This window comes from Carassius gibelio, chromosome A11 (genome assembly GCF_023724105.1).
Source record: "Carassius gibelio isolate Cgi1373 ecotype wild population from Czech Republic chromosome A11, carGib1.2-hapl.c, whole genome shotgun sequence".
NCBI classification, from domain to species: Eukaryota; Metazoa; Chordata; class Actinopteri; order Cypriniformes; family Cyprinidae; genus Carassius; species Carassius gibelio.
In genome coordinates, this window is record NC_068381.1 from 1201295 (window position 1) to 1215018 (window position 13724).

At 38.5% G+C, this 13724-nt stretch overlaps 1 protein-coding gene across 1 annotated transcript; it reads left to right on the plus strand.

Annotated features, from left to right (window-relative positions):
* The first annotated feature begins 1661 nt into the window (after positions 1 to 1661).
* On the plus strand, positions 1662 to 13569 carry LOC128021952 (ATP-dependent 6-phosphofructokinase, liver type-like). Its single transcript, XM_052609056.1, has 22 exons — positions 1662 to 1874; positions 2830 to 2903; positions 2971 to 3048; positions 4003 to 4192; positions 5208 to 5373; positions 5504 to 5548; positions 6006 to 6114; positions 6603 to 6698; positions 6791 to 6883; positions 7440 to 7565; positions 7669 to 7733; positions 7829 to 7892; positions 7998 to 8144; positions 8229 to 8299; positions 9066 to 9153; positions 10029 to 10181; positions 10260 to 10424; positions 10643 to 10704; positions 10800 to 10911; positions 11017 to 11116; positions 12186 to 12291; positions 12877 to 13569. Exons 1-22 carry the CDS (start codon positions 1793 to 1795, stop codon positions 13022 to 13024), a joined length of 2340 nt encoding a protein of 779 aa, XP_052465016.1. The 5' UTR covers positions 1662 to 1792; the 3' UTR covers positions 13025 to 13569.
* The last annotated feature ends 155 nt before the right edge of the window (positions 13570 to 13724 follow it).

Consider the following 13724-nt stretch of genomic DNA (forward strand, 5'->3'; position numbering starts at 1 on the left):
TCGCAGGATCGTGTATACACACACGCACACACACTAATGAACTATAGTTATTTGCAAAAAAATAATAACTATATATAATATATATACATACATACATATTTTATCAGGGTTATTGTCCTAAATTATACAAGTTATAAATTATACAAAAAATAAACAACTGAAATAAAAATACATTTAAATGTTTTATATTTGGTTTTCTTTGCAGAAGATTTTTTATATTCCATATATTTGATTTATGGTGTGTGTGTGTGTGTGTGTATAGCCTATATATATATTTACTGTATATATCACCACGACTACATTTATTTGAACAGGAATAAAAGATCAGAGTATATTCAGTGAATATCATCATTAAATCCACACTGCAGATCTCAAACATTGAATCGGGGAATAATCACGATCATAAACCCGTTGTTTTCATCAGACTAGCAGCAGAAAACACACCAGAGGTTGAATCTCCTCACGCTTTCAGCTTTGTCCAGCGACAGAACGGGTTTACGCCTTCATTTTACGCTGATCGATCTTCAGCTTTCCATTATTGATCCGGAGCGCGTCCACTGATGCGCATGCGCGTCCACGACAGCAGCGCGTTCACAACATCCGCTCAATCACCGCAGAGATTATTCTGATAATTATAGCGGAATGAGCACCACAACATAAGCAATTAAGTTCTCTCGAGGTTCTGGAGAGTAGGTGATGGACTGCATTAAGAAATGTACCGTATATGATTTCTGGACAGGATCATCTGTGAATACAGTAAATTCCTGAATAAAACATTTCTGAAGAGATAATCTGTAAATTAGCCTAGCATCACTGATATACTATGTATTAAAATTTTGAACAATATTTGTATATTTTCTATGTTTAATGTAATTTAGTTTAATATTTAAACACATTTTTTAGTTATATATATATAGAGAGAGATGCTTTTTACACTTATTTTCTGTTTATTTTCATTTATTTGAAAATTTTTAATTTTGTTGTTTTTTGTTTTTGTTTGTTTGTCTTGCTTTTATTTTCAGTTTAGTTATTTTCATAAATTTCCCAGATATTTCCAGCTTTATTGTTGATTAAGTGGATTTTTGTTAGTTCTTTAGTTTTTGATAGTTTTTAAATGTAAGTTTTTTTTAATTTGCTTCATTTCAGTTATTTCCACTTTTAGCTTTTATAATTTAGTTTTTGTCGTTTTTATTCGTTTTTTAATGTCTATTTATTATTTTTCTTAGCTCTTAATTTGTGTTTCAGTTCCTCGGTTCAGTTTTTTTATTTTTTTATTTGTTATTTTAGTACATCAGATTACACTAAATGAAAAAGAGGAATATCACCTTTACAACTATCTGAAATATAATGAATGTTGGCATTATTTTATTTGATTTCAAGTAACAATATTTTTAATGGTTTTAGTTTGCAATAATTTGTTTCGCACAGTCTTTTATTTCATGGTTGACAGAAAAGCTAATCTGTTTTTCTACCAAGTTAATTAAAAAGTTAATGGTTTGTAGAAAATAATCACCCATTATGTCATAAAATAAACTGCTTCCGATTATTATTGTTCAATAACTTCCAGAAAAGTGTCGCTCGAGGCTCCTCACAGGAGCGCGCAGGACAAACGTGAGGCAGAGCGGAAAGCGCGCGCGCGTGTGCGTGCGTAAGTACGTGCGAACGAGCGCGCGCGGCCGACACACAGTTCGTGCGCTGCGTGAGTTGAACGTAGAAGCTTCTGACGGGAGTCAGCGCGCAGGACAGCGGTGTTTCTTCAGCAGAGAAAGGCTCTTATCTGCGGTTTTCAATCATGTATGTGGACTTCGAGAAGCTGCGGATGAGCGGCGCGGGGAAAGCCATCGCGGTCCTGACGAGCGGCGGAGACGCGCAGGGTAACGTTAAACACGACTAAACAGAGAAAAGCTAGGAACGTTAACGTTACATGAAGAACCGAGACATTTCAGCCAACAGTCGCTTCAAACGCGTCTGTGATGCATTTAGACACATCCCGTGTGTGTGACCTAAAGAGAGGAAATGACACGAGTAACGAAGAACGTTTAGGAAAACGTTATTTCTGAACGCTTTTAATAAAATGTCTATACGTTACGCGCACGTCAGTCGAACATTCAGCTCTATCAAGAACACTCGAACGTTCTCTCAACGTTTAAACAGCCATTCGGATGTTTTTCTTGGTCATGCGAACGTTAAAGGAACATTCCATTGTTTTGAACGACGTGTAAATCACGCGCTTTTTTAATTTTAAAATCCATGCGAACGTTAGAGGAACATTCCATTTTACAGCCACGCTGGAAACATTATTCCTCAATGCCTTTTAAACATTTTTTTTCTAGTTCAGAGGAACATTTTGAACGTTCCCTGATTAAACATTAAACCCCAAACAGTCAAAAAACATTTCTCCCGAGAATGCAGTTTATCAATCATGTATAATATTTAAAGAATTTTACTCCTGATAGCATTTTACATGAACATTAAAGATACACTATATATATTTTACTTGTATAAAATATTAATAATGTTACAAGCACATTCCATTAACATGCAGTTGATGTCCTAACATTTACATAACCGTGCAAAAACATCCAGCTCATTGTTTTTTCTGATGTGAGTATCTGGGGCATAAATAATGCATGCACTGACCTGATGTAAGCTCATGAGCCCTCTCTAGTGCGCATGCGCGTCTGAGATGGGAGTAATTCTGCAGGTTTAAAACTGTATTTGCATGTTGTGGCTTCATATGTGCCAGTCAACTCACTAGTGTTTAGTCAGAGCATTAAACAGAAGTGTGAGAAGCATGATGACGTGTGTGTGTGTGTGTGCTTCCTGCAGGAATGAACGCTGCTGTGCGCGCGGTAACACGCATGGGCATTTACGTGGGTGCTAAAGTCTACCTGATTTATGAGGTGAGTGATGTTTCTGTGCATGCACCGGGTCACAGTCGCACTCGTACTGATGCATGTGTTTCTCCAGGGTTATCAAGGACTGGTGGATGGAGGAGATAACATCAAACTCGCCAACTGGCAGAGCGTCACCAACATCATTCAGCTGGTGAGGATGCGTCCGGTTTAATGCACTTTTTTTTTTTTTTTTTTATTACAAATGGTTGAGATACTACAGAAGTTGTCATATTAAAGAATTCAAGATTATTAATTTTTCTGTGCGATTCTGGCTGAGGAATCCAAGGGGGAAAAAAAAGAAAATGTAAAAAATTACATTAAAATGTGTTCTTTTTAGTATCAGTAATATAACGTTATAGTGTCTAGTTAATATTTAATTTGTTTTTATTTTTATATTCTCCGTTGTTTAGTTGATTTTTTTTTTATAATTTTGTCTTTTAAATTTCTTTTTTTATTTTTAAATATCTATTTTAGTATTATAATTTGTATTTCAGTTTTAGTAATTTTCATGTTTTATTATATATATATATATATATACAAAGAAACAAGAAAATAAAAATAAAAAGTGTTATTTTTAGCATCAGTAATATAGCATTATTCAAGATAATCATATTTATTTATTTATTTATTTTTTATTGTATTTTTAAAAATGTTTTAAGTTTATTTGAATTTTAGTAATTTTGTTGATGTCTGTTTTATTTAATTTGTAATTTTTTTCATTAAATATATATTTTATAACTATAATTTTTATTTCTAATTTAAGTAATTTTAGTTCTTCATCTTAAACTAAACGAAAATTAGACATTTTGCCAACTAACATATTAAGTAGAATTTTTTTTTCGTAGTTATACTAAACTCATTTTGTGAATGCCAACTATTATAAAAATGTCCTATATCGGTTTTAAATCACAATTCGAGTCCAAATCAAGTTCAGGGTGAGATGTGTGTTCTCTCAGCCGGAGCGTCGTGTGTTTGTCTCATCAGCAGGAAACAGGATTGAGAATTAAATCTGAGATTACAGCAGCGACCCTCAGCAGCGTCTGTGATTAAAGCTATATTTGCCTTCAGACAGAGTAGAGCATGTGAAGTGTGTGATTGTGTTCAGGGTGGCACCATCATCGGCAGCGCTCGCTGTAAATCCTTCACCACGCGTGAGGGCCGTCTCTCAGCAGCGTTTCACCTGCTCCAGCGCGGCATCACTAACCTGTGTGTGTGTGGAGGAGACGGCAGCCTCACCGGAGCCAACATCTTCCGCAGCGAGTGGAGCGACCTGCTGGCTGAACTGGTGAAGCAAGGTGCACACACACACACACACACACACACACACACACACACACACACACACACAGTCATTCACACAGAACCATGCTCTCAATATTCTTCATTTGAATTTACTTTGACTCCATCATTTTTATGTTGTCGTTGTTAATTTTCTTTTTTTTCAAATGTCTATTTTTATTTACTATTTCTTAAATTATAGTTTTAAGAGTTTTGTGTTTTTGGCATTTATGTTAATTTTTGTTTTTATAAAAAAAATATTTTTTTCTGTTATTTCAGTTATTACTAGTTATTTCCAGTTGTGTTTTTGTCATTTTTATTTTTATATTATGTTTTTAAAATATTCGTATTTTAGTTACTTTTAGACCAGTTAATTTTTAATTGGTTCTATTTGTTTTTATTTATTTGTGTTGATAGTTTTTATTATTATTATTTTATTTTTTTACTTTGTTACAGTTCAGATATTTCCATTTTTTTGTCATTTTTATTTGTTTTTTTCCAGTTATTTCCAGTTTCAGTAATTTTGTTTGTTTTTCTTTTTTTTATTTGATTACAACTTTTGTATTTTTTTTTTCAGTTTGTCATTGTGTTGTGGTTTTTGTCATTTAATTAAAGATGTCTTTTTTTTTTTTTTCAGTTTCAATTTTTTTCCAGTTTTAGTTTAAGTAATTTAGTTTTTCTTTTGTCATTTTGTTTTTTTAAATATAAAAAAAATAGATATTTTTATTTCAGTTAAGAGAGTTATTTTCAGTTCAACTTGTAATGTAAATAATGTAATTATTTTAATAATTGTAAATGTAGTTGTAGTTCGTTCGGTGCTCTGCAGGACTTGAGCGGGATCTGGATCTGGTTTAAAGTTCTCTCTTCTGTCTCAGAGTGACGCTAGCTTCAGTACAGCAGCATCAATGGGGCGTCTGTTAGCTCTGTTAGAAGCTGCCAAGAGCTTCCTGTGTCCCTCATCACTGCAGCAACAGAGAGAACGGACGCTCATTTCAATGTGTGTGTGTGTGTGTGTGTGTGTGTGTGTTTCAGGCCGGATCACGGACGCTCTGGCGCAGCAGCACACACATCTGAACATCGTGGGTCTGGTGGGATCCATCGATAATGATTTCTGTGGAACAGACATGACGATCGGAGCTGATTCTGCTCTGCATCGCATCATGGAAGTTATTGATGCAATCAGCACCACGGCACAAAGGTCTCACACACACACACACACACACACACACACACACACACTTTGAAAGTCACTGCAGCTTCACATTTGTGCTTGAGCTGAGCAGAAGAGACTGTGACATGCATCTCACTCATGTGTTTGTTGTTTTCAGTCATCAGAGGACGTTTGTGCTGGAGGTGATGGGACGACACTGTGGGTATGTCACGAGCGCTGAGCTCTACCTTCTCAAACACTCTATTCTTCAACATAGGGTCTGGTCTGATCTGATCTGGTCTGGTCTGGTCTGGTTGGATCTGATCCGATCCGGTCTGATCCGGTCTGGTCTGGTTCGATCCGGTCTGGTCTGATCCGATCCGATCTGATCCGGTCTGGTCTGATCCGGTCTGGTCTGATCCGGTCTGGTCCGATCCGGTCTGGTCCGATCTGATCCGGTCTGGTCCGATCCGGTCTGGTCCGATCTGATCCGGTCTGGTCTGATCCGGTCTGTTTCTGATCCGGTCTGTTTCTGATCTGGTCTGATCCGATCTGGTCTGAATGGTCTGATCCGGTCTGTTTCTGATCTGGTCTGGTCCGGTCTGGTCTGGTCTGATCCGGTCTGATCCGGTCTGTTTCTGATCTGGTCTGGTCTGATCTGGTCTGGTCTGGTTCTGCAGGTATCTGGCGGTGGTGTCTGCTCTGGCGTCTGGTGCTGACTGGCTCTTCATCCCCGAGGCTCCTCCGGAGGACGGATGGGAAGATCACATGTGCGCTCGACTCGGAGAGGTGAGAGATTTGGAGGTTTCTGCAATTTATAAATTGTAAAAAAAAGCCATTTTATTCTTATTGTTATTATTATTATTATTATTAAATATATAAATTTATATATTTTTTGTGTATGATTATATCAGTTTGGGTATAAAACAATAATGTAATAATAATAATAGTATTTGAATTATGATTATAATTATACAAAAACAAATTGATTAAAAATAGAAATAACTAAATATAATATTTCACTGCAAAAAAAAAACGTAATAATATAATAATTAGAAAAATAATAATATAATAATTGTATTATTATAATAATTGTCATTTAATTTTTTAAACGTTAAACCATCAAACTTTTATTTTTGACAGAAAACCGTGTGTAGATGAGCAGTGCATGTATTTAATCAAGCCATAGCCCTAATTCTGTTGATATTTGGGTTTTTTATGAAGTCCCTTGTCTTCTGTCTCTGTGTGTGTGTGTGTGTGTGTGTGTGTGTCTGCAGAGCCGCAGTAAAGGCTCTCGTCTGAACATCGTGATCATCGCAGAAGGAGCCATCGACAAACACGGCCAGCTGATCTCCTCCAACTACGTCAAAGACGTGAGACTCTCCTGGAGCTGTTTGTCAGATCTGAGATGATCCGAGGCTGTTGTTCACTGTGTGTGTGTGTGTGTGTGTGTGTGTGTGTGCAGCTGGTGGTGCAGCGGTTGGGCTACGACACGCGGGTCACTGTCCTGGGTCACGTCCAGAGAGGAGGAACGCCGTCCGCCTTCGATCGAGTCCTGGTGAGTGCATCATGAGATGAGGAATGGATTGTGTTTAGTGCTATGCTATTTTAGTTTTATGCTATGTGTGATTCTCTGGATTCTTTTTTGCTTTGTAAAATGTAAAAATAGCAAAAAGTGGAATTAAAATAATATTCAGAAATGTTATGCTGGCATTTGGTCACCTGCTCTCTCAACACCAATACTGTGTGTGTGTGTGTGTGTGTGTCTCTCTCTGTGTGTGTGTGTGTCTGTCTCTCTCTCTCTCTCTCTCTCTCTCTCTCTCTCTCTCTCTCTCTCTCTCTCTCTCTGTATGTGTGTGTGTGTGTGTGTGTCTCTCTCTCTCTCTGTGTGTCTGTTTCTCTGTGTGTGTGTGTGTGTGTGTGTGTGTGTGTGTGTGTCTCTCTCTGTGTGTGTGTGTCTGTCTGTCTCTCTCTCTCTCTCTCTCTCTCTCTCTCTGTATGTGTGTGTGTGTGTGTGTCTCTCTCTCTCTCTGTGTGTCTGTTTCTCTGTGTGTGTGTGTGTGTGTGTGTGTGTGTCTGTCTCTCTGTGTGTGTGTGTGTGTGTGTGTGTGTAGAGCAGTAAGATGGGTGTGGAGGCCGTGGTGGCTCTGCTGGAGGCGACTCCGGAGACGTCTGCGTGTGTGATCGGTCTGTCTGGGAATCACGCCATGCGTCTGCCGCTCATGGAGTGTGTGAACATGGTGAGTCTCTCAACACGTGACCTTTGACCCCCAGCCCGCTCACGCTCTGGCCGGCGTCTGATACAGAGGATCCTGATGTAGCTGTGCTTCTGTGTGTGTGTAGACGAAAGAGGTTCAGAAAGCCATGAACGAGAAGAGGTTTGAAGAGGCCATTCAGCTGCGGGGCAAGTGAGTCTCCTTCAGTGTGTTCGTTCGTTCGTTCGTTCGTTCGTTCGTTGTTAATGAATCTTTGAAATGATTCACCAATGGATAATCCATTACAGGAGTTTTGAGAACAACTGGAACACGTACAAGCTCTTAGCTCATCAGAAACCAGCTCAGTCCAAGGTGCCAAACACACCGTACTTCCCTTCTCTCTTGTCTTTAATCATAATGAGTGTCTCTGGTGTTTAGTATCCTGAAGAATATTAAATCTTGAGTCATATGTTTTAGAGTAATCACTCGATGGCGATCCTGAACGTCGGCGCTCCGGCTGCTGGGATGAATGCTGCGGTGAGATCCGCGGTTCGAGTGGGACTCGCTCAGGGTCACAGGGTTTACACCGTCCATGATGGCTTCGAGGGTCTGGCCAAAGACGCGGTGAGACCCGCTGACACGTGTGTGTGTGTGTGTGTGTGTGTGTGTGTGTGAGAGGCTTCTCTGAGCTCTGCTTCACTCCTGCAGGTCACTGAGGTTCACTGGCATGATGTGGCTGGATGGACGGGGCAGGGAGGATCTCTGCTGGGCACCAAACGGTCAGTTCTGGACATCATGAGCCTCGAGCTGCACATCAGTTTATCCACAATGATGTCTTTGTCCTAATCACACAACACGTGCTGCAAGACGTTTCAGAAATTGCTTGGTTTCTGTGTCCGCTCTGTTAGTTGATTTAGCCCCGCCCACAGTACGGTCTCATTGGTCCATCTCACTCCTCGTATTTGCATATTAAACACATTCTGACGCATAGCTGAGATTCCGTTGCTTCACGACACACTTTCACTTTAAGTTTGAAGAGATCTAATACTGTTTAAACATGCCTTCAAATGATTACTCTGTTAATAAATAACTAAAAAAGAAATGAAAACCACAGAGTTACTATAGTGAGGTAAAACTAAAATTAAAACCAATAAAAATCAAATCTCTTTCATTACTAGGAATAAAATGTTAACTGAAATGGAATGTTTTTAAAAATAATTTCAGGCGGTTGAGCAGGTAACATTTAACATTTGTTTAGTTTAGCTTGAGTTACTAAAACTGAAGTAAAAATGAATAAAAAGTAGAATGAAGACAGAAAAAGAAAAGGGAAAAACGACAACATATGACGAACAAAAATTAATATTTAAACAATAAATATGAAATTTTATATATAATATATATTCTTTTTTTCATTTTAATGAAAGTAAAATGTGTTTTATATTGTCATTAAACCACTTTTTAAACAGATGTTTATCAGTGGTTGGAAATCCTTTTATTATTTATTAATTTATTCATGCATTCGTTTGTGTATTTATATTTGCCCAGAACTCTTCCCAACTCCTGCATGGAGAACATTGTGGCCAATATCGGCAAATACAACATACAGTCACTGCTGGTGATTGGTGGATTTGAGGTACAGAGAGTTGAATCTCATGCGTGTGTGTGTGTGTGTGTGAGAGAGAGAGAGTCTGAGTGCATTTGCAAGAGTTTCTGAGTGTGTGAGTGTGCGTGCATGTGTGCGGAAGTGAGACTACATGTGCATCTGTGTGAGAATGAATATGTGGAGTGCGTGTGCGAAAGTGTGCGTGTGTGAGAGTGCCTGCTTTTGCGTGTGTGCGAAAGTTAGTGCATGTCCGAGAATGCATCTGTGCGAAAGTGTGTGATTGCGGGTGCTTCAGTGTGAGTGAAAGAGTGTGTGTGTGTGTGAGAGAGTCTTAGTGTGTGTGTGCAAGAGTGCATGTGCGAGTGCGTGTGTGTGAAAGTGAGAGTGCATGTGCATCTGTGCGTATGCGAGAGTGTGTGTGTGTGTGTGTGTGTGTGTGTGTAAGTGAGTGCGTGTGCAAGAGTGCATGTGAGAGTGCGTGTGCGAGAGTGTGTGTGTGTGTGTGAAAGTGAGTGCGTGTGCAAGAGTGCATGTGAGAGTGCGTGTGCGAGAGTGCGCGTGTGTGTGTGTGTGTGTGTGTGTGAAAGTGAGTGCGTGTGCATCTGTGCATGTGCGAGAGTGCATGCGGGAGAGTGCATGTGAGAGTGTGTGTGCGAGAGTCTATGTGTGTGAAAGTGAGAGTGCGTGTGAGAAAGTGCGAGTGCATGTGTGTGGGAGAGTGCATGTGATAGTGTGTGTGTGAGAGTGCCAAAGTGAGTGCTTGTGCAAGAGTTCGTGTGAGTGTGTGTTAGAGTGTGCATGTTTCTGTGTGTGTGAGTGAAAGTGTAATGAAAGAGTGCGTGTGTGAGTGAAAGAGTGTGTGTGTGTGTGTTTGTGTGTATTAACCCGGTGTGTGTCTCCTGCAGGCGTATGAGGGAGTTCTGCAGCTGGTTGAGGCTCGAGGACGCTATGATGAACTGTGCATCGCCATGTGTGTGATTCCTGCCACCATCAGCAACAACGTCCCGGGCACAGACTTCAGTTTGGGAGCAGACACGGCTGTGAACGCCGCGATGGAGGCGAGACACACTCTCTGACACACACCTGATCACGGGTCAGTCCTGAGTCTGATAGCAGCTTTCTGTCTGTCTCCTCAGAGCTGCGACAAGATCAAGCAGTCTGCGTCTGGAACCAAACGCCGCGTCTTCATCGTGGAGACCATGGGAGGATACTGCGGTTACCTAGCAACCACCACCGGCATCGCCGTGGGAGCAGACGCCGTCTACATCTACGAGGAGCCGTTCAGCATCCACGAGCTGGAGGCAAGACCACAACCACAGAGTCACTTATCATTAATGCAGTAACAATAATGTAAATCATCTGTTAAAGTGTAATGTATTTCTGTGATGCTCCGCTGTATTTTCAGCATCATTCCTCCAGTCTTCAGTGTCACATGATCTTCAGAAATCATGATAATATGATGATTTACTGCTCAAGAAACATTTCTGATTATTATCAGTGTTGTGCTGTTTCCTCTCAGATGAACGTGGAGCATCTGACGGAGAAAATGAAGAACGATATTCAGAGGGGACTAGTGTTGAGGTAAAACCTCCCACAATGCATCACTGTGAGGGTATTCAGGATGTGGCTCTGTGCTTCGTGCAGCTGTGGTTCACTAATAGTGGTCTTCTCTGCAGGAATGAGAAGTGTAACAACAACTACACCACCGACTTCATCCACAATCTGTACTCCGCCGAGGGCAAAGGCATCTTCGACTGCAGGGTCAATGTTCTGGGTCACCTGCAGCAGGTGAGACGCCCGTCTAGTGATCATGTGACCAGCGCCCCGACCAATCAGACGCTCCCGTGGAGTTAGAAGTTCATCAGTGAGTCACGTGTTGTTTTGTGTGTTCAGGGCGGCGTTCCCACTCCATTTGACAGGAACTTTGGCACTAAAATGGGTGTGAAGTCGGTTCTGTGGCTCACGGAGAAGATGAACAACACGTACAGACAGGGTGAGGCACATTCACTCTACAACGTGAATTAAAGCTGAGATAAAATACAATTATTGAATTAGAAACACACCTGAAAAACAAAAATTTACTAAAACTACAAGTGAAATAAATGTAAATAGGAAAATAACATGAAGATAAAAGCATATTGTAAAAATACTAAAATATGAAATATGACAAAATATGTAAAACTGAGAAAAATATAAATGAAAGTTAAATGTTTTTAAAAACTAAAAAGAAATTATAAAAGCACAAATTACTAGAACTTAAACTGAAATAAATATCACTTAAAGCTACGTATATAAAAAAAATAATAAAAATGATAAAAAAACAACAGATTAACTAAAACTGAAAAAATATAAATAAAAGCTATATAAAAATGTTTTTAAATAATAAAAATGATAAATGTACATACCAAAAATACTAGAGCTAAACCTGAAATAAATATCAAATAAAGCTAAATATAAATATTAAAAACATGAAACACATTAACTAAAATTTTAACTGAGAAAAATATAAACAAAAATATTAATAACTGAAATAAAATGTTAATAAAATAAAGATAAAAATAGAATAGAAATATTAGCTAAATAGAAATATTTCAAAAATTCTAAAACAACCTTACAAGCTAAAACTGAAAAAATCGAATTGAAAGATAAATATATATATATTTTATATAAAAATGATACAATCACATAAAATTACTAGAACTTAAACTGAAATAAATGAAATATTAAAAACTAATAAAAATGATACAAGCATGAAACTTATTTACTAAAACTGAATTAAATATAAATGAATATACAAAAAAACTAAAAATGATAAAAGCACAACAAAACTACTAAAACGTAAACTAAAATGAAAACTAAAAATATTCTTTTAAAATATTCTTAAATATTATGACAGTAAAAATAAATCCCGCTGTTTAAAATATAATCCAATGAATGTGTATAATCCAGAATTAACTGGTGTTTTTTGCAGATGGATTTCTGTAACAAATATGAATCTTTTCTGGATAAGTGTAACGATAGACATATGTTCTTGGATCTAATGTAATGTCTGTGAATGGCAGGCCGTGTGTTTGCGAACGCTCCAGACACCGCTTGTGTGATCGGCATGAAGAAGAAAGTGATGTCCTTCAGCCCCGTCACCGAACTCAAAGCACACACCGACTTCGAGTAAGAGTCACATGACTCGCCTCATCAATAATTAACCACAGCCAGGAGCCTATTATAATATCACTTTATGTTCAGAATCATATAATGGCTATGTTTGAAAATAACTATATAACTAATGCTCACAAATGTTTCAGAAAGAAGCCTCTTCTGCTCATCAAGGCTGCATTTATCTGATCAAAAATACTGTAAAATGTGTAAAATTACTCTAATGTAATTCATCTGTTTTCTGTGTGAATCTGTTTTAAAGTGTAATTTATTTCTGTGATCTGCAGCTGAATTTTCAGCATCCTTCATCATTTTATCCTTGATGAATAAAACTAGTACTTCGTCAGCATACCACAAAGATTTCTGAAGATCATGTGACACTGAAGACTGGAGGAATGATGCTGAAAATACAGCGGAGCATCACAGAAATACATTACACTTTAACACAGATTCACACAGAACACAGATGACTTACATTACAATAATATTTTCCTATTTTTACAGTATGTTTGATTAAATAAATGAGCCGAAGAGGCTTGTTTCTAACACACTTCTCCATCAGACCCTGAGCTGTGTGTGTGTGTGTGTGTGTGTGTGCAGACACCGGATGCCGAAGGAGCAGTGGTGGCTGAACCTGCGTCCCATGCTCAAGATGTTGGCCAAATATCAGACCAATTTCAACGAGTACGTGACGGGCGAGATCGAACATGTGACGCGCCGCTCGCTCAGTGTGGAGACCGGCTTCTGAACATCTCTCTCTCTCTCTCTCTCTCTCTCTCTCTCTCTCTCTCTGTCTCTCTCTCTCTCTCTCTCTCTCTCTCTCTCTCTCTCTCTGTGTCTCTCTCTCTCTCTCTGTGTCTCTCTCTGTGTCTCTCTCTCTCTCTGTGTGTCTCTCTCTCTCTCTCTCTCTCTCTCTCTCTCTCTCTCCAGAAGAGTCATTAACCCTCGAAACTCCTGAGCCAGTCATTAAACACACAGTTGTTAACACACTGACATTCATGAGCAAAAGTGACAGAACAGATGTTGTGTTCGTGCCTTTGTCTTCTGTCTATTCCTTTTTCTGTTGTAATATTCCCGTCACATTATGTCCATCTTTATATTTTGAGTTTGTGTACAAGAAGCTCTATAATTAATTTAGTTTGTTTGCATGTTTGTACTGAATTATTGTGCTTCTCTGAACTGACCTGTAGAAATGCTGCCCTTTTTTACCCTGAGTTCATGTTTACAGATGAATATAATAAATTAAAGATGTGCTTCAGTGATTAATAAAACGAGAGATTTCCTGCTGATTAACAGTGAGTGGTTTTATTTTGAATGGGAATTATATTGCTTAAGCAGCGTCATAGAGACAACGTGTTAAATTATTTTATACATTTTAAATATTTATTTGTACATTATAAATATAATCTCATAGGTTAGATAAGCGTATATATATATATATTACATCA

Coding starts and splice junctions, on each gene's coding strand:
- LOC128021952 (XM_052609056.1), top strand. CDS start 1,793: ATGTATGTGGACTTCGAGAAGCTGCGGATGAGCGGCGCGGGGAAAGCC. Junction 6,699..6,790: donor CCTCCAACTACGTCAAAGAC/GTGAGACTCTCC, acceptor GTGTGTGTGCAG/CTGGTGGTGCAGCGGTTGGG. Junction 10,182..10,259: donor CTGTGAACGCCGCGATGGAG/GCGAGACACACT, acceptor CTGTCTCCTCAG/AGCTGCGACAAGATCAAGCA.